The sequence below is a fragment of the Sinocyclocheilus rhinocerous genome, unplaced genomic scaffold (assembly GCF_001515625.1).
Source record: "Sinocyclocheilus rhinocerous isolate Xijiao unplaced genomic scaffold, SAMN03320098_v1.1 scaffold2664, whole genome shotgun sequence".
Lineage (NCBI taxonomy): Eukaryota > Metazoa > Chordata > Actinopteri > Cypriniformes > Cyprinidae > Sinocyclocheilus > Sinocyclocheilus rhinocerous.
Genome location: NW_015635763.1, coordinates 355,710 through 379,811, shown reverse-complemented (window position 1 = coordinate 379,811; position 24,102 = coordinate 355,710). Strand labels below are relative to the sequence as shown.

Below are 24,102 nucleotides of genomic sequence, written 5' to 3'. Positions count from 1 at the left end.
AGTTATTTGTTTTATGCAAACATCTATTGACTTGTTAGTAGGCTACTTACTCATCTGCTTGCAATTTATTAGTTGTAAGTAGTACTGTGCGTGCATCATAATTATTTGTAATTTTCCTTATTATTTTTTGCACATTACAATTTTTCATTTATTTAAAGTCACATCTATCACATTTAAAGTCACGAATCTATGAAATACACTTGAAACTTTTCCTTCTGCAGTTGAAAGTCTTTTTACATATCGCTTATGTGATCTTGAGTTGTTGATTGGCAGGCATAAACAGAAGCAGCCTATTACATTTTACTGGGTTGTTGACGTTGCACCCTTACAGTTTCGTTTATCGATAATCAGAGCAATAGGTGGAAAGCGAAACTTGGCTCGTTATTTTCCCCAAAATAAGTAATCTACCCTACCCTATAAAAACCATCCCCAGCGACTACATTCAACCAGACAACGTTTTGATGAGAGACCAAAGTTGTAGAAGCTAGAAGGTAAAACTTTGTATCTGTTTTCATAATGGGATTAATAATTCTGGTTACACTTTATTTTAAGGTGTCCTTGTTACAGTGTAATTATACATTTCAGTACTGACTAATATTAATTAACTACATGTACTTACTATATGGTTAGGATTAGGGTTTGTCTTAGGTTTACTTGCATGTAATTGTGCATAATTTATAGTTATTATAATAGCCTAGTAATTACATGTAACGTGTAACAAGAACACCTTAAAAAGGGTTACCTAATTCTTTTAATAAGTAAATAAAATAAGCAGAAACTGTTGCTATTAAAGGATACTGTATATCAGTGAATGCCTTTAATCAAGAATACTTTTTAATTAAGATTACAAAAAAAATGTAATATTTAAGAAAGCACTTTAAGGAAATTATATTTTACTGATTATTTCAAGTAAAAAAAAATTGTTTTAATAATATTTAAGACCACACTTTATGGAAATTATATTTTACTGATTATTTAATGTTTGTATCTGTAAATCCTATTGAAAATAAGTTGTCAGTCAAATATACTGTATTGTACGGATTCAAGGAAACTGAGACCGAAAAACTGCAAGAGTGTAAACATTTACATCTATTTTGCATTTTTAACAATACAGGAATGTCTGAGGACAAGCTTAAACTGTTGTCCTGCCACTTTACTTGGGACTTGCAAAAGGAGGATGCTGACCTTAATTTTCTCGAAGTGAAAATTCGTGAAAGACTGGCAGTGAAATGCGAGTATGAAGGAAGCCTGAAACAAAGAGAATTCAATTTTTTGGCTTTTATTAAACATTTACAAGGATTTGACGACGAGGCGCTTAAGACCCTGCAACTAGCAAAGAAGGAACATCCGGACGATGACAGCAGTGTGATTGTGACGTATGGAAACTTGGCCTGGGTGCACGGTCTCATGGGCAGTGTGACTAAGGCTGAGACTTACATCGAGAAAGTGAATGAAATCCTTAGAGCATTCCCTGCTCCGTCTCCAGCAGAGCTTCACAAAGAAGTTCAAAGCGAAAAAGCCTGGTCGCTTCTCAAGTTTTCTAGAAAGACCTACATCAGGGCCAAGGAGAGTTTCCTTGAAGCTTTACAGAAAGAGCCGGATGACAAGGAATGGAACACAGGCTTTGCTTTTTCTCTGTTCCGTCTGGAGGGACTGAAGATTGGTCAATACAAGCGTGTACGGTTTGAAGAGTCTCCTGCTGTGCTCCAGTTGAAGAAAGCTCTGAACCTGGCCCCGGACAATGCGATGATCCATGTGTATCTGGGGCTTAAGTGCTACAAGAACACAAAGACTTTAAATAACACAGAGGCATGGCAGTACATGACGCAAGCGCTCGCGATGGCTCCAGATAACCTCAGCGTTGTTTTGCGTGTTGCAAAGTTCATGAAGAAAGAGCAGTGTTATGACAAGTCCCTGAAAGTGTTGCTGGAAATGCTGAAGATAGCACCAGACTCGTCACGTTTACATCATGAGATTGCCAACAACTACCGCTGGAAAGCCATGCAGATGAATGACACACACAATCCGGAGCTGCTGGGCCTTTGCATTCAGCATTTAGAGAATGGTGCCAGTTTAAACCCAGGCTACATATACCCACAGCTGGAGTTAGCGCAGAGGTATGCAGAACGAAAGCAGATGGCTAAAGCAGAGCAGAAGTTCACTGAGCTGTTTGCCCTTCCTGACCTGAAGCCAGCTGATCGTCAGGCCTGGCATCGCATGTATGGGGATTTCAAACAGTACAGGTGGGGCTCAGAGAAAGCTGCGGTTGAGCATTACAAACAAGGAATGATGCTGGGGCGAGTGTCCACCGAATGGATCACATGCAGAAACAGACTGAGAAAAGTCCTTCAGAATGACAGACGGGACACATATGGGATCCGGACGTTCTTCCATTCCTTTAGAACAGAGAACAAAGATGATTAAGAGAGAATAATTAAATCTCTGTTCAAGTTCCTGTCGTAATCTTCACTCATGTAATGAATTTAGCAATACTTTTTCCTTTTTGATCTACTGAGTGTTAGCAGAGTTAAATATAATATATTACAAATTATTTTGATATAATCTGTTTCTCCAAATGTTTATTATAAACATTATGACATAATGTAGTATTTACAGTATGTCTTTTCAAGTGTATTTTATCAGTTAAGCCTCAATTTGTACACACATTTAATAAAATTACAGATTTTCACATGCAGTTTTTTTATGATGAGATTTATTTTTCTTTATTCCACTTTATGATGCACAGCTGACTGTATGTGTCTGAACTGAAGGAAATATTGAACATTATCAGTGGTTTTAGTTGTTTAAACATATGAAATACAAAGAATTATGTTGATAAATTAACATGACACCTGGTCGGAGTGCAGCAGTTTTATTTTTAGTGGAACTAAGCATTAGCTTGTTTACTTTATAGTTTTTATTTAAAACAGACATGCACATTTAGATCAGTACAAGCTGGGTGAATACAAGCTAAATTGCTAGTATTCTATGTTCAGATTTCAGATTTCTTTTAGTCAATTAGCTGCAGGAATTTAGCTTTATCTGGAGTTAAAAAAAAAAAAAAACTTTCATGGTATTTTACGTTCACAGTCATTAATAATAATAATAATAAAAAAATAAATCTATTGATTATTTTTTATGGAAACCAGGGTTTGTTTTCCCCATCAGTAAGCAGAGCCCCCTCTCTATCTCTATTCCAGTTAATTCTGCTGTCATTAAAGCAAAAAGGGAACATACCAAAATGCCAAATATGCTAAATATAAGCAAGTACTAATGATGTCAAACTATATAAATAATGTGTTATACAGTAAATTTACATGCAAAAAGTACATATTTAGATGCACTCACATGAGAAGGCAGACGTGTGGTGCGTATGTTATTATTGGCTGCTCATGTAGACGCCGTGCTGTTGGATTGAATCCAGCTCACAGTGACCGCTCAGCATGACTGAAAGTGTAGAGCTGACTTGTGCTTTTCTGCAGCACAAACGTGTACATTATAGCTTGAAGAATGTTGCTACTGCAGTAAAATATCTGCAAATCTGACAATATGAGAAAACGGTAATATTGTTAAATAATAACACCAACATAGATTAAAAGCTGTCACAGTTCTGCTGAAAATCACATACCCTACAGTATACAACCTTTTCTTGAGCTTGCTGGAATATAGATTTTTAAACCAAATAAAGGCTGTTTATTAGTACTTAAAAAGCACATTAATTCCTTATTTTACATGATCATATTTTAGATCCTTTAATCCTATCCCATACCTAAACATAACTATTAATATGCATCAAGTTTATTGAGGCAAAAGTCAATTAATTCCTTATTTTACATGATCATATTTTAGATCCTTTAATCCTACCCCATACTAAACATAACTATTAATATGCATCAAGTTTATTGAGGCAAAAGTCGTAGTTATTAGTTAGTTAAATGTGAGAACTGTTCACCAAACTAAAGTGTGACTAAAGTTAAGGTAATAGTAGGCCTAGCTATGTCTTTTAAAATGTAAAATGGCTTTACGGTTCATTTAGCGATTGATAACCTTGTGCAGAAGGTCCTGACACTATAAGGAGTTTGACATAAGGAGATTTTAATGCTGATATTTCTGTACACATGGTAACAGGGTTGACAGATGGTCCTCTTCTGATAATATGATTTTGTATGATTTGGGGGAAAAAGAAAAAAAAAAGGAGGCATTTACTTGTGTTTCAGGAGTTCAAACCCTGAAAGGGAGGATGATGATGTCATTATATTTTTATGTAGGCTAATTATAGCCTATACATACATTATTTTAATAAGGGGGAGTCATACTGTGCAAACTCGTGATATGTAAAAAATCAATAAGTATAAAAATTAATAACTGTTATTAGTACTTAACTAATTCCTACATTATTACTTTATTATAAAAAGTAATATTTACATAATTACGGGATTGTTTTTTTCTAAATTTCTTAATTTGATAATGAAATATATGGCATTAAGGGTGCATTTTCTGTACATTTTACAACATATATGTACTCTAGCTTCGCTAACGTACTGAACAAAATATTTTACGGCAGAATATCAGATGGAAATCTGCGGAGAGAGGAGTTCGTGTGACGTCACGTCAGCTCCCTGGAGATCGAGGAGTGAGTGAGTGAGTGAGTGCGCAGGATGCTGAGCCGAATAGCTGATTCTGTGCATTTAACCAGTATGGACAGCTCCATTCCGCTAACCTAGCATCTATTGCAGTATATAAAGGGCACCATTTTCACTAAACGCTGCAAAGGAAAACGCAATAGCTTCACAATGGAGCGTCTTCTGCATTCACCTGGCCGGACACGGGAAGAATACCGGTACCAAACGGCGCGTCCTTCATCACAACTCACCTCAAGGTCTGGCTTCAGCTTTGGGTCCACCGCACCGTTGAGAGGTAACGAAATCCTTAGCGAATTCGCCGCTAAACCGGCCGATAGCTTGGATTTTTCAAACAAATATGCAGGTGGAATGAATCTGAGGAAAATTAGTGAGAAAGAATTACTGCAGGGGCTCAATGACCGCTTCGCGGGATTCATCGAGAAGGTTCATCACCTGGAAAACCAAAACAGAGCGCTAGAGAAAGAAATTGAGGCCATTAGACTGAGAGCAAAATCCTCTGCCTCACTGTCCAAAGAGTATGAATCAGAACTTGGTAGTCTGAGGCAGCAAGTTCATGAGATAGGCCTTCAAAAGCATCAAATTGAGATAAACCGCCAGAACCTGGAGGATGAGTTTAACACTTTGAGAGAAAAGTATGAGAGAGAGGCTCGTGGTCGAGGTGATGTGGAGGACAGCATTTCAGTACTAAAGAAATGCATTAATGACGCATACCTAACCAAACAAGAAATGGACAGAAAAGCTAAAGCTCTCGAAGAGGAGATCGGCTTCTTGAAGAAAAATCACGAAAGTGAGGTAGCTGAAATGACGGCCCAAATCCAAGAGGGTCATGTGACAGCAGAAATGAGTGATTTTAGTAGAAGTGATGTCACTGCAGCTCTGAGAGACATCAGGATGCAACTTGAAGGTCACACCGACTCTGACATCCGAGATGCTGAGGAACGCTTTCGAGCGCAGCTCGCTAAACTGACCAAAGCTGCTGAGGTCAACAGAGAAGCGCTCATGGCCACTAAAGCAGAGATTAATGAACACAGGAGACAGCTCCAGTCCAGGAACATTGAGCTCGACTCTGTGAAAGGTGTGAGAGAAGCACTGGAGAGGCAGCTGTATGACCTCGAACAACGGCACAATGCTGAAATCCATCACTACCAGGTAACACACCATGTGATGCACTGTTCTGCCTAGAACATTTTAATAATTCAGTTTGAGGATTTGATTGAACATTTATGTTTAAATCAAGATTAAGTAGCAAGTTGAGTACTTTATACACCAATCCTACATAATCTAAGATGCAGTACCATGTCATGTGGCTTTTTTTCTTATGCATTTCCATTGTGTTTACTTATTTTGTCCATGGTGCAGGACACAATCAGAGAGTTGGAATTTGAGCTGAAAAATGCTAAACATGACATGAGCAGTCAAACGGCACAATGCTGAAATCCATCACTACCAGGTAAGACACCATCATGCACTGTTCAGTCTAGAATATTTTCCTCATTCAGTATGAGGAATACTTAAAAAAAAAAAATTTTGATTGATTGAACAGTTCTGTTTAAACCAACTGATTGCATAGTTCTGTTTAAATCAAGATAAAGTAGCAGGTTGAGCACGATACAGCAATTCTCAACATTCAGTACCATGTCATGTGGCTTTTTTCATAATGCAATCCATGATGCAGGACACAATCAGAGAGTTGGAGTTTGAGCTGAAAAATGCCAAATATGACACGAGCAGTCATCTGAGGGAGTACCAGGACCTTCTCAATGTCAAAATGGCACTGGATGCTGAAATTTATTCCTACAGGTACTTCTTTGATTACACACCATTTTACTGTTCACTTAATAATGAACTCTCAGGACCAGCAAAGCCTTCTTAACAGGTATCAACAAATCACTTATCTTTATTTGATTATGTATTATCAGTTGCTTTCCATCCCTGATTCGGTCCTCTTGGCAAGTAGTGTTTATCCAATCAGAATTTATTTCTTGTGAGTCCCTCAACAGTGCAAATGAATAGACTGTCAGCTTAATCAGCCAACCAAACTGCCTGGAAGGTGTAGTCTTGCAGATAATATTATCGTAGAGGCCTTCAAGGAACACAATCATGTATTAAGTGACATAAGTAATTAGAGAGTGAACAAAGCTTTGCAAAGTTTTACATGACTGTGGTATTTATTAAACAGGACAGTTAGGGTAATTTGAATTTCAAATAATCAATACTAAGTGCTTTTTAATGACAGTTAATTTGTTGATTGATTACAATCAATCAATTTCATGATTTGGTTGGTGGCTTTCATGTCTGTTTAGGCTTGTGGGAGTTTTTGAAATGTCAGTAGCCTCTGCATTAAGAAACAATAAATAGGACACATTTCATTACAGTGTTGTCACAGCCAAATTATAGTATAACTGTAATTTGGCTGTGACTGCACTGTAATGAATGTTGTCAAAAAATGTGTTCTATTTATATAGTTTCTTAGGCCTGGATTTAAAATACACAGGTTGTCACTAATTGAGAATAATTAATCTGAAAATTATTCAGTTTTATTTTTATTTTTCAGAAAACTTTTGGAGGGTGAAGAGTCAAGGTACTCTACAATCTCAGATGCTCATATTTCAGTACCACACATTTACAGACAGTCACCCATCTATACTCTCCAGGGGGGAGCAACTCGAAAAGTAGAGCCTCAGTACAAATTTGTCGAAGAGATTATTACAGAGACCACCAGAGAAGATGTGGAGATATCAGACACTGGCTCGGATAAGAGTGGGGAGGGGAGAGAGGGTGACAGACCAGATGAGGAGAGCAGTGAGAAGGATGCACAGGGTGAAACTCCACAAGAGGTGGAAGATACTGAAGAACCAGCCATGGAGAACGGCAATGAAGCCAGTCCTGAGTTAGAAACAGAGGAAAATGAAGTCAAACCAAGTGATGATAAAGAGGATGAGCCAGCTGAAAAAACTCCAGATGATTCTGAGGTACAAAAAGATGCTGACTCTAAACCAACTCAGGAATCTACAGAAGCCACTGATGAACAAGATAAAGATGAGGAATTAGACACAAAAGGCACAGAGCACAAAGACCTGAAGGATGACGTGCAGGGAAAAGTAGAAGAACCTGGAGAGGAAAATAAACAAGCTAAAGAGACAGAGAAAGATGTCCCCAAACCAGATCTGTCAGAAAAGCAAGAAATGCCAGAGGAATCAAAAACGGGAGAAAAAGACAAACCATCTCAGGAACCGCAAGATCCTGAAGCAACAACTGAAGTAAACACTAAGCCTGGTGAAGAGACTGTTGGGGTAACCTCTCCAAAAACTGAAGATGCTAAAGTCTCATCTCAAGAATCTACAACTGCAAAATCAGCAGAGAAAGAGAAAGAATCAGCTCCAGTGAAACCTGTAGAGGAAGATACTCCCAAACCAGATAAACAAGCAACTCCCGAACATACGGAGAGTGGAAAACAGACTACTGGAGAGGACGCAAAGGATACTTCTGCAAAAAAAGACAAATCTGACAGTATGAAGGAAGAAACTAAGAAAGCCTATGGGCCTATGGAAAAAGACCAAGAGGATAACAACAAACTAACAGAGAAACCTGTGGGGAAAAAACAAGAGGATATGTCAGGTAAAGACGAAAGGGAACACAAACCTGAGGAGTCTGTAGAAGATAGCAAAGCTGAACTGGTAGACAATGTGAAAACAGGAAAAGGTGAAAATATTACGGCTGAAGAACCAGAAAAGACACAAAAAGAGGTTTCAAAGGATGCAGAAGAACAATCACAACCTGAAAAGTCAAAGAAACAGGAGGACAGCAAAAGCAGTAGCAGTCTAGAAAGTGTGACAATTGAAAAGGGTGAAACTGGCAAGCTAAAAGAAACCGAAAAGACACAAGAAGACCTTTCCAAAGTTGCTGAAGAAAAATTACGACCTCAAAAGTCACAAATACAAGAGGACAGCAAAAGTGCAGACAGCATCAAAACAGAAAAGACTGAACATGCTAAGCCTAAAGAAACAGAAAAGACACAAGAACTTTCCAAAGTAGAAAAATCACAACCTGAAAAGTCACAGATACAAGAAGACCGCAAAAGTGACAGTGTAAACAGTGTCAAAACAGAAAATGTTGAACGTGCTAAGCCTAAAGAAGCAGAAAAGACACAAGAACCTTCCAAAGTTGTGGAAGAAAAATCACTACCTGAAAAGTCACAGATAACGGACGACCAAAAAAGTGACAGTGTAGACAGTGTAAAAACAGAAAAGGCTGAACATGCTAAGCCTAAAGAAGCAGAAAAGACACAAGAACCTTCCAAAGTTGCAGAAGAAAAATCACAACATGAAAAGTCTCAGATACAGGAAGCCCGCAAAAGTGACAGCGTAGACAGTATCAAAACAGAAAAGGGTGAACATGCTAAGCCTAAAGAAGCAGAAAAGACACAGGAGGACCTCTCCAAAGTTGAGGAAGAAAAATCACCTGAGAAGTCAAAGAAACAGGAGGACAGCAAAAGCGATAGCAGTGCTGAAAGTGTGACAACAAGCGGAGGGGAAGCTGAAGTCACAGAGAAACAGGTTGATGAAACACTGAGTAATCAACCCCCCAAAGCCCAGGAAACAACATCTGATGCAAAGCCTGAGCAAAAGGATACTAAAGAAAGCAAAGAGATGCCTGAAAAAGCTGAAGAGGTGGATAGTGTGATGACCAAAGGCAGTGGAACCAGCAAAGATGTTAAAAGTGAAGAAACTGTCCAAAAAGACAAAGAATCAGACAGTGGTGCACATAAAGTGAAGGCTGCAAAATCTGAGATGTCAACCAAAACAAAAGCTAAAGCTCTGGAGAAGACAGAGCAAGTCAAAGACAGCAGCATGGAGGACAACGTGGACACCAAAGGTCCAGAAGAAACAACTAAACCCTCTAGTGTAAAGCAGAATATAAACAGCAGAAAATTTTGATTAAAATGCCTTTGAGAACAGAGAATGTTCAAATAGCAACCTTGACAAATAAATTACATCCGCGTGACAGACCATCTCAGTTGAGCATGACTTTTAGAAACTGCTTTCTGGAAGTGTGATGTTTCTGATGTAAGATGCATGCTTACACTGTGTACACAATGAATGTGAATTATGAGGAATGTATACAATTTTATTTTGCTACATCCCTTGCTCTGATCAGCCAAATGTATGTATTAAAACAGTGCTATACATTACAGTAACTGAATAAATATTCCAGCATATCAGTGTTTGTCCGTATGATAATTCAACAGTTTTTTCTACAGAGGAACTACAGAATTGAGTTTTGTAAACCGTTTGGTAATGCGGGTGTTTCACACTTGAAACACTTGCTAAGCAGTAATGGCATAAGCTTAAACATATACCCTTGTGTCAATATGGCAGTGATTCATCTATAAATGATTACAAGGTATTTATTGTGCGTGTTTCCTAGGAACTCACTTAAATATTCTGTACCCAAAAAAAACCCTGAGACTGTTCAATATTTTAAGATGTCTCAAATTTTTGAGGCAGGGTAAAATACATCATCTTGAGCTAAACTGATACAAAATTACATCCACTTTGCCAAAGCCTGTCCCAGTTCTGGATGCTGACGCTAGTTTGGCACCAGGTAGAGTAGTGGCTCTCAGTGGTTTTGCTGCAGGATACAAGGTTTCACATCGCACATAGTACAGTTCAATGTTTGGGGTTGGTAGGATCTTTTTGGAAGAACTTGATGCTTTTATACAGCAAAGCACCCAGTTCAGTTCATGGAGCTCTCTCCTAACAAGCTGATGATCTGAATCAGGTGTGTCAAATAAGGGAGACATGCAAAATGTGCAGAGCAGGGGTCCCCATGAGTAAGCTTAAGAACCACTGGTATAGAGACGTATAATGTTACAAAAGAATAAATGCTATTCTTTTGAATTTTCTATTCATTTAAGAAAGAATGTTGAAAAATGTGTCACCGTTGTCACAAAAACAATAAGCTGCATGACTGATTTCAACATTGATAAAGTTCCTTAAGCAGAAAATCAGCATATTAGAATAATTTCTAACACTAAAGACAGGTAATGGCTGCTAAAAATTCTGCCTTGCAATCACAGCAAAAAAAAAACATTTTAAAATATATTTATAAGTTTTCAAAAACATTAAAAAGTCCTACCAACATCAAAATTTTGAACGGTAGTGTAGATAGTGACCCGAGACCACACCATTTTTAACATAGACAATCTAATAAAAGAGTAATTAAAAAAAAAATATTACCACAAACTGCATTGACTTTTGATGACACGATGATAAAGAAAATGTAAAATTTTTCCAAATGCATAATAGCAGACGTGAGATTTCATGCTTTAACAGTGAACCCACATTAAATGAAAGCTACGTTGCATTAAACCGTAATAAACAACTTGTCCTTGCTGGCGTAATTACACAGAAATTTAAAACTGCGGAGTACATTACTTTTAATGACTGTTTCCACTCAAACAGGTCATCAGGTCAACAAACATGCATTTTAATCAACTCTTTTAAACTTCTATAGGTCAGACCCATTTAAAGTTGAAACAACCATGAAAAACAACATAAGCAGCGTTCCGGACTCGGTTCCCCCCCCACCACGTACAGCAGTTACTCTGGATCGCTGCCGAAGGAAAAATAAACTGCTTAAGCTTGTCCTTGCGTGCATGGAAAGAAGAAAACGGTATAACAGTATTTAAATAATAGCAGGTATCACCTTTAATATCGAGTTAAGTGGTTGCTTGAATCGCATTCAGATGACTAAGGAATATCAGATACAATACAAATGATGAAATCAGAGACAGTTTTGTCACAAATCCACCCCCGGCTAACTGAGAAGGGAAGACAACAGAAAGCCACACATGCCCTCCGTCCCAGAGAGTAAATCATTACTGTGGCAGTGCTGGAGAGAGATGGAGAAATTAATTTGTAGCTGAATGTCTATAAGAGAACAACTACAAATGAAAAACAAACAAGGGCATTAGGACCAGGAGGGGACAAAAAGAAACACCATGACATGATCGCTTTTGATGAGCCTTTGCACACATCCCATCCCATCTGGAATCCCCCTGCTGGTTGCTGTTGGAGTTAGATTTAAGGCCAGATTTCTCTGATATTCCCTTGTCCCTGATGGTAAGCAGAAGCAGGTTTAGGCCTCCAGCTCCAGGCCCAAGCCCAGCTTGTGGCCACCCGAATTGATGCTCTTTCCATCAACCAGGGCCGACAGGGTCAACTTGACACCTGAAAAACCATCACAAATTTAATCACTGCAGCTTTTACGGCATCCTAACCACATAAATGCAGAAGTCTACATGAAAACAAAGTTATTAAAGGGTCAGGATTCATAAAGTATTTCTAAAACACCCTATTTTATCAGTCTCCAAAGTTGAAGTGAATCATATTGTGTGGTGGACAAGATGATGTTACCAGCTATAAACTATTGCGAGATACAAAAGAAAAGAAATCAATGCCTTTCACTATTAAATTGTCAAGTGTAAATAATAATAAAGGAAATTCATATCTGTACCTGGCCTCAGAGTCTGAGTATAACCAACACCGACAAGGCTGGTGTTATTGACTTTAGCCTGTTGATAGAGAGGAAAATATTGACTCATTTCTTTAGCCATAATACTCACATGCAAAGCCAAATGTAACATTCAAATCACAAACACATTCTGAGTTCCAGCCTCTTAAACAGAAGCTGTACTTTTATTAGTGGTGGGAATCTTTACGATTCAATTCTATTTCGATTCACTCTGATGCCGTCTGATGCTCAACAGAATAGGAGCACAAATCTTTGAAAGTTGCAGTGGGTTGATGCTAAATTCGGTGCACAAAATCGATATAAAAGCTGTACCAGAGTATATCTTCTCTCAGAAATTCTGAGTCGGCTCTGGGGCTTCTGTTTTTTGCATCACAATGGCCTTAAACTTTGTCATTGTCACTCAGCACACATCTTTGGCTGTGTAGGAGAGCTATTGATCAACAATTGAGCATGGGATAATGCTTGTGTAAATAGACATATTTCCACTAAATATAGATCATGGTGCAAGGCATTGTTTGGTTGGTTTGTAAGATGGCGTAAAAAAGGTTACTCTGCCTTTTTGGCCTTGGCTGATAAATTCATCACAGTGCAAGTGCACCTTTTCATGGTATAAATCAGTGGTTCTAAATCCTGGTCCTGGGGTCACACTGCTCTACACATTTTGCATGTCTCCCTTATTTAACACACCTGATTCAGATCATCAGCTCATTATGAGAGAGCTCCATAAACTGAACCGAGTGTGTCTGTCAAATAAGAGATTGAACCGAGTGTCAAATAAGAGAGATAGCTATCTCTCTTATTTGACACACTCGGTTCAGTTTCCGTTCCTGCCACTGCTCTGCACATTTGCGCAGAGCAGTGGCAGGAACGGAATTAAGAACCACTGGTATAAAGGACACTGCAGATTGAAAATATCATTTAATAATTATGATTAAGAACCATTCAAGAAAGCATCAGTATTCATTAGTAAATCGATTTTTCCCTACACTCCTTTCCTTACTATTATGGAAAAAGTACATTTAGAAATGTTATTTTCTGGGATCAGATTTGTGTGTGCGATAATGGAAAAAAAACACTCAATATTTTCTGGAATTTTGTCGAAAATTATATTTGGACGATATTTTGCCGAGCGTCTTATTGTGCTGGTACTTTGACAGGTTTGGACTGCCGTGGACAGCTGACTTCCAAAGCTTTTGATATTCTTCATATTCTGCGCAGTAATTAGTTTGCAGGAGTAACAGTTTTCCAGTAGTTAAAATCGATTTTTACCTTCTATGAGCATTTTTACCATAATAAGGCCAGTTTTTTCTAACCTAATTATATGTATGCATCATCTTTTGTCAAATTCTTAAATTGAATCAATAAATTCAAATAGTAAGACACTATGTTTTGTACTCTTAAATTCCTATATCATGTCACTACCTGAAATAACCTGTGCAGTTTTACTTTTCTTCTTCCCTTTTTTTCTCCTTGCTTTCATATGTAAAAAAGATGTAACTACAATATTGTTGTATTCCAAAGCTTTTGATATTCTTCATATTCTGCGCAGTAATTAGTTTGCAGGAGTAACAGTTTTCCAGTAGTTAAAATCGATTTTTACCTTCTATGAGCATTTTTACCATAATAAGGCCAGTTTTTTCTAACCTAATTATATGTATGCATCATCTTTTGTCAAATTCTTAAATTGAATCAATAAATTCAAATAGTAAGACACTATGTTTTGTACTCTTAAATTCCTATATCATGTCACTACCTGAAATAACCTGTGCAGTTTTACTTTTCTTCTTCCCTTTTTTTCTCCTTGCTTTCATATGTAAAAAAGATGTAACTACAATATTGTTGTATTACTGTTATATATTGTTACATCTCAATAAACAGACTGTTAAAAAAAAATAATAGTGAGACACTAAAGGGCTGTTACCAATCAAATGAAATCAGTATCAATAAAATTTGTGTTTGCAATGCAGAGGTGGCACAGAATCTGCATCTGAAGTGACATTTAGATGCATTCACACAGACTGTTTAATGCAGGACATGAATGCATTTAACCTGCAGTTACAAATGCATAATTAATGTTTTGATGTTTTTTTTTAAGTTGAAAACAGGGAAAAAAAGGGAAAATATACTTTAAATATAAACCTAAAATCTCTCATTGAGTCATTCATTCAAACAATTCGTTCAAACGGCTGATTGATTCAGTAACGAAACACCGTCGTGTGTTGCTCAGAGATGCAAAACAGTTCTGCTGTGGCTTTATTTAGAACCATTTTCATTGTCGAATTACACAAAAAACAAGAACTGTTGTGTCTAAAATGTCACTTAATATTAACTTCTTGTTTGTTGAGCTGTTCTATCAATATCACATTTGCAATCATGCTGATATTTGGAGAAAAACATCACACTTAATGTGATAAAAGTCAAACTGGGGCATTTTTGCCCCTATATCTTGAATTTAGGGGGAAATCTAAATGTATTTTAATAGACTAAATCACGCAGTGAAAGCATGAACTTGTGCTTTTGTGATATACTCAATGTCAAATCGCATATCGTTTAAACAACAATTACGATATTATTGTAGACGATACATATCACATACCCCTAGATCAGATGCAGAAGCAAACAGGTGCCCACTTCTGAAACTTGTGATCTTTGTAAAACTAACGTGAGTTTACTCACACTGATGGAAGCATCTTTGTCCAGCTGATACTTGGCAGCAATGCCAAAGCGTGTGCTGTTGCTTCCTGCTGTCCAGGCCAGATTCACCGCTGTCTCCAGCTTATCGCTCACTTTCTGGTAGATTGAGCCACCAAACTCTGAGCCATCATTACTGCAGGGACAAACAAAAGAAATTATGAATCATTATAAATAAACAACCTGTTCTTAAATCTAAAATCAATAAATCAATCAAATAATGTCACATTAACTCTTGGATATTTAGACAAACTACTGTTCTTGTAATTCTTGTAATATCTTGTAATTTTATTGAGATCGTATTCACATTGCTTGAAATATTTTTAAAGAGCAGGTCATATGGGTTTTTGAAAAATATCTCTTTTGCAGTTTATGACGTAGCTATCCTTAAATGAAAACAATCTGCAAAGTTGTTAATCAAAAAAAGTGCATGACAAATAAAGATATTGGCCTGGTTTCACAGACAGGGTTTAGACTAATCCAGGATTAGGCCATTGTTCAATTAGGAAATGTAAGTAATTTTTATTAACATGCCTTAGAAAAAACATTACTGGTGAGCATCTTGAGACAAAACAAAGGCACTGATATATTTTAAGATCAGTCAGCGCAAGTTTCTTTCTTTGGAAGACCAAACAAAGTAGTTTCGCTTTCACAACGGCGGGCTAGAGTGAGCAGAGGCCGGCGGGCTTGAGAACGGTGCGGCCGGAGGGCTTGCGGCAACCACATGTGATGACCCCGGGCTGGACTCGATCTGGCAATCCACAGAGCCGTTTTAGGTAGGCGTGGCTGACTCTTAACTTTTATAAAGAATATCTCTTTAGATTTGAGACTTTAGCCTTTGCAACTTTACAAAGAATATCTCTTTAGATTTGAGACTTTAGTCTTTGCAACTTTACAGATCTTCTTTATGCACCAAGAGCTTGTAACACTCCAAAGAGAAAGGAAAAATTGAAATCGCATCATATGACCCCTTTAAACCTGCTGTAGGGGACTCCAACACAATATTAGGACACTTTAAAATACCACATGACCTGCTCTTTAAGAACAAACCAAAAATGACATTTAGTGCAGAAATTTCCATGACTTTAAGAATACGTTAATATTTTATTATTTGTCATTATATTTGTAGGCATGAAAAGAAAGTAATAATTTTAAAATCGTTCGTATGTCCAGATTGTCCCTGTCCATATTAATGGACAAGTAATGTGTCATTCCGTAGACAACATGTAGTAAAATTCCTGACGTCTAAGCGAACCCTGTGTACATAATTTCTCACTATATCAACACTTCTCCCCACTAAAACAAACCAGGTCCCAGTCTCATGCACTTAGAATGATGTAGTGATGTTTCAGGACTTACACATTAGTGTGCAGCTGGAAGTCTCCTGTTTTGTAGCCCACAGCAAAGTTGTTCTGGGTCATCTTGGACTTGGCAGTGTCGAAGGACATCTGGTAACCGGCGAGCCATCCCTCATAGCCGACCACTGCAGCACCGTGGATGGTTGGACCGGCAAAGTCGAAGTCAACGTCACAGCCCAGGTTGACGTACTCCCGCTTGTATGCAGTCTTGACTTTTCCACTCTTTTTTCTGTTCATGAGGGAAAATAAACACAATTTAGCATCATGTTTAGTCAAATAACATTTGTTTATAAAAGGTATTTTAAACATATGGATTATTTGCCTTCTGACTAGCAATAAACCAAAATTCCAACCTGCAGAAATATAAACTGTTTGGATTGTTAATATTCTTTCCCATCAAACAAGTGATACAATTAGTTTAACAAATGACTTTACAATAATTATGCAGCCTTCTTGGAATGTATTTGGACAATCAAACTACACTTAAACGTTATATCAATTTCATCCTCAGATAACATCAAAACAAATGGCAAATAGCTGATTCTAGACTATCTCATTTAGTATTATTAATAAAATATATTTTTGGGGTCATGACGGAAGCGGGTTATTTTACTTTGGAGGCCTACATAGATGTGGTTCAGTAACAGTATTTGGACACTTAGGTGACACTTAAGCAGGAATAAGTATGAATGTGGCACCATGTGGTATTTACTTTTAACAAAATAGAGTAAGAACACTTTTTTTAGTTTTTAGTTTTAAATGATAAATTTGATATGCAGATCAAAATTAAGACAAAAGAATTATAACATTTTCTGTTTGTCTAATGTTAGTAGAACTTACACATCAAAGCAGCAAATAAATTACTAGAACTTCAACTAAATATAAAACTCAAATCAACATCTAAATAAATACTGTAATATATTAAAGGGGTCATATGATGCTGCTAAAAAGAACATTATTTTGTGTATTTGGTGTAATGAAATGTGTTTATGCGGTTTAAAGTTCAAAAAACACATTATTTTCCACATACTGTACATTATTGTTTCTCCTCTATGCCCCGCCTTTTTGAAACGCGTACTCTTAACTTTTATAAAGAATATCTCTTTGGTTTTGAGACTTTAGTGTTTGCAACTTTACAGATCTTCTTTATGCACCAAGAGCTTGTAACACTCCAAAGAGAAAGGAAAAATTGAAATCGCATCATATGACCCCTTTAACTGAAATCAAGACTCATGCCAAAGGACAAGCTGCAGATACTGTAAGGAAGGACATAGTCATGCCTTGGTTGTACTATTTCATTCACTGCACCATTTTATAACATTTTAGAACTTATATTGAGGCCAGCAAAAACCAGCACATGACGTCCTATTTTGCTCTGCCTGCACAAATACAGAGCATATAACAGTGCTGGTAAAATATACTACCGTTCAAAAGTTTGGCGTCAGGTTTTTTTTTTTTTTTTTTTTTAAGAAATTAATACTTTCATTCAGCAAGGATGCCTCAAACTGATTCAAAGTGAAAGTAAAGATATTTATAATTTTACAAATATTTAAATTTCATCTAAATGCTGTTAGAACTTTCAACAAAGAATCCTAAATGTATCATGATTTTCAAAATTCATAATAATAAGGAATTTTTTGGAGCAGCAAATCAGCATATTACAATGATTTCTGCAAGATCATGTGACACTGAATCCTGAAGTAATGGCTGCTGAAAACTTTTTGCATCCCAGGAATAAAATACATTTGAAAATATATTACAAATAGAAACGGTTATTTAAAATTGTAATAATATTTCAAAAAAGACTGTATTTTTAATCAAATAAATGCAGCCTTCGTGAGAATAAAAGACTACAAAAAGAACATTTAAAAATCTTACCGAACCCAAACTTTTACATTTTTTTAGTAGGCGAGTAATTCCACTGATTTTGCTCAGAGACAAACACTGCTGTTCACTCCTCTGTTACATGATCCAACGCCCCTGCCATGAGCTACATGAGCCTATACATCAGTGAAGGCCATGTCAGCATGTCTGTCATCTGAGAGCACAGACCCCAACGACACCAGACAGGTGCCACTCTCTCCTGACCGACCGATTTACAGTTCTCAGAACATGTGGCCTACGCTGTCGAGCTTGTGTGAAAGTTAACCTGCACTCAATGCACAACAAAACAGAACTAACTCTGTCACATGGCGGCACTTGAATTGCTCAATACAACATTGAGTTACAGTCCGCCATGACACAACATAACGTCCCTGATCTCCCGACCCAACTACACACACATGCACTGAGACAAATCTGGGCGCGCAATAAAATCGTCTGCGATTTTTTTGCGTAACTTGTCAGTGAACTACGGCTATGTGTAGTAAATTCTGCTCCATCTGAAAGCACGTGAGGATGATTTCCTGCTGATTACAGAACCGGCATTACTATCAAAATGCGCATGACAATCGCATTCGATTAATCGTGCAGCCCTACTTCAAACCAAATCTGAAGCTCTTCTGTAGAAAAATGAATAATTTACCCTGTGTTTGGTGAGAAGGTTGTGTCAAAAGTCAGCTTCAATCCCTTTGCAATCTGAAAAAGTGATAAACAGCATTAGTAAAACTCACGCTAAAAGACCTGTACCTTGATTCATCACCATTCAGTGATTTGAAAACACATTCAGACCTGGTCTTCAATGATGATCTCTGTGCCCAAGGTGTTGTCAGTATTCCACTTCTCTGTGAAGGTCAGACCATACTCAGACCTCTTGTATTTGGTTTCCAGGCTGCCCACCACTTTGCTGGTGTCAGTGTTGGAGGAACCAGAGGTCTTGAACTCCTATAGAGATGTAAAAGAGAAATATTTCAGATCATAGTGGCATATTCACGCATTGTTTTATTAAAAAATAATTCTTCATAATTAAAGCATTAAGTACCAACATGTGAAATAAGGGTAAGACTTTATTTTAAGGTGTCTTTGTTACATAAGTTGCATGGACTTGCGTTTATAATAACAATTAGATATGCATAATTACATGCAATTAACCCTAAGCCAAACCCTAATCCTAACCCTAAGCATTTAGTAAGTACATGTAGTTAATTAATATTACACAGTACTTAAATGTATAATTACACTGTAACAATGACACCTTAAAATAAAGTGCAACCGAAATAAGCTACATGTATACTTTTCTCCTTTCTTCTAACTTGTTTCCTAATCTAGATGTCCAATAAACCTGGCTTGGTACATTACAAATATTTTTGGCTCTTTGACAAATTGTTTTCCTTTTTTTCGCTTCAGATAAACCATCTGCTAAATGCATAAACATAAATGTATTTGCAATGTACATAGAACTGACTTATGTATTTCCAATCAAACACCTAGGAAGAGACAGTGTCACACATATAATGAAAAGAAAAATCTCACCACTCCACTGGCTGCTTTTGTCTTGACATCGAGCTTCACCATAGCAAAGCCTTTTAGAAAACAAACCAAGAGAAAATATTACAATGTGAAGTGACAATTAATGGTGATTTTTCACATGATGTAGTGCATTATTAGATACATTACCATATCCTTTGTTGAAGATGTCTTTGGCAGACTTGCCAAGATCTGCATATGATGGGGGAACTGCCATTTTATCTATTTAAAAAAAAGCATGTTTGAATAATTAAGAACATCATAACACTAAAACAGCTGTGCAGAAGCAGACCAACACATTCACACAGTTACAACTGATACGAGTCATTTGAAATGAAGTGGTGGGACGTTTTGGGTGGTTTACGGTATCTCTCGCTTTCCATGGTTAATCGTAGTGAGACAGCGTCATATCAGTTTGATAAATGAGCCAGCCTGAATGCAGCTGCTCTGCTCCAGCTAATCTGAACTGACAGCAGGCCACTCCTCACTGAGTCACGGAGTTAGGAAGTGACGCACTGACTCACTCCACACTAATCGACAAGTGTGGAACATGTGCACAAGTCAGCATGAGAAGCAATTATAGGAATAAAACCGATGCAGCCTGGGAAGGGTGTGGAGGCGAGGGGCGGAGACGGATAAAAAAAAAATAGCTCGGCTTTAGTCTTTGGGCTTTTTAGTGTAAGGTCTGCATAACTGATTGTGTATGACGAACAACATCCAGGAACTGTACAGTGACAAGGCTGCATCTAAATGGATAAATGCATGCAAAGACATCAAATTCCAATCCACCATGGAATTTCAAGTAAGAGACCAATCACAATGCAGTATACAATAATGGAAAGATAGACCGCCAATCAGAACTCAGAATGCAAAATTATGAAAATATCATGTTACATGAATTTGAATATTCTACCCCTTGTATAGAGGTGGTCAAAATAGACTGAGCATTCAATTTCTTTGGACACTGCAAAGGTTGTGATATGATGTCAATGCTCTGTGCAGTCTTTATTAAAAATATCAATTCAGCATTTAACAAATGATAATAAATCCAAAATGTAAAAACGTACAAACCCCACTCTGTCTGTACTACAAAGTTCAAGTTTGTTTTGTTGCACTTGTGTTTCCGGTCTCACGCATTTGCCTGTATATAAACGAAAGTAAATGGAATGAAAAGTGTAGTGTGACCTCTTCTTTTAGTCAACGTGAGATGTTCACATTTTAATATTACAGTTCTCAAATAAATGAATGAATTAATACATAAATATAAAAACAGAGACCATAACCTTAGGGTTAGATTTTAGAACTGTTCTTAAAAAGAAGAGGGAAAAATAAAGCAAAACCAGCCTAAGATTGCTTGCTGGTCTAAACTGGTTTAGCCTGGTCTAGCTGGTCTCCTAATCAGTCCAAACGGGTCTTACCCAGTCTCCCAGCCAGACCAAACCGAAGCAGACTCGAAGACCAGCAAACCATACCGATTTAAGCCTGTCAGCAGGGGGAATATATAAAAAAAATCTAACCAGAATGTTATCAATATAATAATGCTCTGCAAACACTGTAAATAATGCTGAGAAAACAAATATTAGGAAATATACTTAAATTACACTCCCAAGCAGAGAACATAACTTACTCTAAATATAATATAAAGCATCACCATGACCTTTATCATACAGGACACGGAGTAAAATGAATGTCTGGACCTGTAGGCATGACAGGCGTTTCTAAGCCTTTCTTTTCAGGAAGTACAAAATTGCCGCTGCTTATGAGATACTCCTCCACCACAGAAACAATTCCTTACTAGTCCTTCTGGCGTAAAAACGAAGTACTAGTTGCTTTGAAAGAAAACAGTATCGTCTTGTGCAGGAATCTTATCGGTTTATAATCAACTCAGCTAAATTAACCGAGAACTGCTTTTTTATAAAGGGTAAAGTAAGGGCAAGGCTAATTGCGGATCTCCTTCCCATTTTCAGAAGCCGCTAGAAACCCGCATGGTGCTGGTGGTGGACAACCGCAAGACTTAAAACGAAACCAGACAGAAGTAAAACACGAACTGTGGTTATGTCTTAGAGAAATACGAGCACTAAAAATGACCAGCGTGACGCAGGTCACGCAGCTCTAGTACTGCGGAGCTGCACTCATGTCAGCCCTGCACTGAGCGCAGCACTGACCCGGCGATCTGTCAATTACAGCTACGCTATAGATTGGGCTGTAACGCTGCTGACTTGTGCTCATGTCAGGCTATGACTGATCTCGGGCTCTGGGCTGCTCCGTCTCTCTGGCTGTGACATTAGGACAGGCCGAGAGCTCTGAGTGATTCAGCTAACGCGTTAGCACTAAGTAGAAAGCATGTGATTTAACAGCTCCAACGCTGAACTGTCCGCAGTATTTGATTTCTGCGTTTCTCGCTGACTTACCTGTTAAAAGGAGTAGAGTGAGGTTATTCAGGTACACCTGCTGAACTTATTCCCAGCGCTGAGCCAATGTGGAGGGTCTGGCCAGTTGGAGGGCGAACTGAAGGAGACTGTAATGTAACACACCCGTGCCGACAGCCTCCTGCTCAAGGACCCCAGGCTGCCCCATCGGTGCCTGATGGTAAATGCTTACAGCCCAAGAACAGATGGGCCTTGCGCTGTATTCTCACATACTTTTCTCCATTCACGTTGCTAATATAGAAAATAATCCATGACTCAAATATCACAATTTCCAAGGGATTTTCATCACATTACCTTCACAGTGTAAAATCAGAAACACACTTCAAAAAGCGTCTATGCAAAGGTTTGTTTATTGAGCCTTGCTCAAAAATGCCTTGTTTTGACATTAACAAGCAAAATAACTTTTAAACATGTGTAAAATATTATTATAATATACTATTATATAAAATTAATAATAATATTAAATAATAATATCAACCAATATTATTACTATTGTACAACAAATCTTTGGCCAAGGGAATTAATATTTTGAATTCGTTTTTTTTTTATTTTTTTTTTTAGCTTAAGTCTGTATAATTTTGTTATGCTTTTTCATGTTTTTGTATATATTTCTAATTTAGCTTTGATTTATTTATTTCAGTTTTAATAATTATTTCTCATTCTTACGTTTTTCTTTAAAAATAGCATTTATACTTTCAATTTAAAATATAATTATTTTTTAATTTAATAAAATCTAATATTTTAATTGATCTTATTTCAGCTTTATTTCAATTTGCAAAAATGCTTTTTAATAGTTTATGTTTTAGTTAGCAATAACAACACTGCATCCTGGTTTTCATTTCAATGTAAGTGAAAAAGAAAGTGTGCTTCGTTTAACTGTAAACGATTGTTGAACTTCATGGAGTTGCATTTCTGAAGCTATTACCATCGATTTAAAACAAAGAACAAGTTGCTATTTATCTGCAGAAATCATAGAGTAGGCCTATTCTTCGTGTGTCCAGAGAGTTTGAGAGTCTTTTAAAGTTTCAGCTGAAGTTGGATTGTAGTGCTCGGTGATTCATGAGAATGAGCAATGCATTCACTGGCCTCTTGGGGCTGCTAAAGCATCTCTAAAGCTGTTCACGTAAAAAAAAAAAAAAAAGGCGTAGCACTTCAGCTTGTTCCATTCCTCCGTATGCTGTGATGATTCAAAAGGTTTGCTAAATATAGTGATTAAAAACCTTTTAGGGGTTCAAGCACAATAGGAAATCCTAATGTTTTGTCAATTATTCTTTTTTTCTGCTCTAAAAGTGTCTGGAGTCAGAGCATGTAGATCTCAAACTTGGTGGAATATGTTGGACACTAGGTGGCGCTATAAATTTGTACATTTGCGTTTTAGTTCATAACTCTGGAATCATAAGGGCAAATTCTTATTCCCCCCAGCTGAATCCTTGAAGCAAACCCTACAAGAATGCATACGTTCCATTCAATTTTTAAGCCATTTTCAATTTTATGAAAACATCTCCTTGGCCATTAGTTTGCACACATCATGACAAAAAGTTGTCAAAGAATTTTGATCTAATAAAGTGATGTTAAGATGTAAGCCGCCGATATGTTCCCCATTTTGACTAATTTACCAAAATCTGCTCCCAAGCAGTGTCCAAACTTAACATATTTAGCCTAACTTATGATTTATCAGTGAGCAGTGTTTGACAGATATGTCAGTAACTGGTTTAAGGCAGGCATATAATGAATTCATAATTTCATATCATGATAACTATTTACAGGCTATACAGTATAAAAACAAGCAAACTTCAGTGTGTCCTCTGTTTAACTTTTTCAAATAACAAAAAGAGCCTAAAACATAATGCACAATAAAATGTAAACATGTAATGTTTCAAACAGAACATGTTTGACAGAAATGCAAAAGAACTAACTATAAAGAACAATAGGCTAAACACACACACACACACACACAGTCTGGTCAGCTATCCTTGTGGGGACTCTCCATAGGCGTAATGGTTTTTCTACTGTTCAGACCGTATATTCTATTGCCCTACA

The 24,102-nt window shown here is 37.2% G+C and overlaps 3 protein-coding genes across 3 annotated transcripts; 2 read left to right on the top strand and 1 right to left on the bottom strand.

Annotated features, from left to right (window-relative positions):
- The first annotated feature begins 152 nt into the window (after positions 1-152).
- On the top strand, positions 153-2,671 carry LOC107747472 (interferon-induced protein with tetratricopeptide repeats 1-like). The gene is made up of 2 exons (XM_016562002.1): positions 153-491; positions 1,115-2,671. Exon 2 carries the CDS (start codon positions 1,117-1,119, stop codon positions 2,422-2,424), a length of 1,308 nt encoding a protein of 435 aa, XP_016417488.1. The 5' UTR covers positions 153-491; positions 1,115-1,116; the 3' UTR covers positions 2,425-2,671.
- A 1,905-nt stretch (positions 2,672-4,576) lies between these two features.
- Positions 4,577-10,675, top strand: LOC107747462 (neurofilament medium polypeptide). Its single transcript, XM_016561972.1, has 3 exons — positions 4,577-5,792; positions 6,319-6,443; positions 7,198-10,675. The coding sequence occupies exons 1-3, from the start codon at positions 4,794-4,796 to the stop codon at positions 9,578-9,580; spliced, it is 3,507 nt and encodes a 1,168-aa protein (XP_016417458.1). The 5' UTR covers positions 4,577-4,793; the 3' UTR covers positions 9,581-10,675.
- A 654-nt stretch (positions 10,676-11,329) lies between these two features.
- On the bottom strand, positions 11,330-22,208 carry vdac2 (voltage-dependent anion channel 2). The gene is made up of 9 exons (XM_016561971.1): positions 22,045-22,208; positions 19,784-19,855; positions 19,640-19,689; positions 18,899-19,051; positions 18,753-18,805; positions 16,230-16,457; positions 14,856-15,006; positions 12,162-12,219; positions 11,330-11,875 (listed from the first exon to the last, which is right to left on the bottom strand). Exons 2-9 carry the CDS (start codon positions 19,848-19,850, stop codon positions 11,784-11,786), a joined length of 852 nt encoding a protein of 283 aa, XP_016417457.1. The 5' UTR covers positions 19,851-19,855; positions 22,045-22,208; the 3' UTR covers positions 11,330-11,783.
- Positions 22,209-24,102: the final 1,894 nt, after the last annotated feature.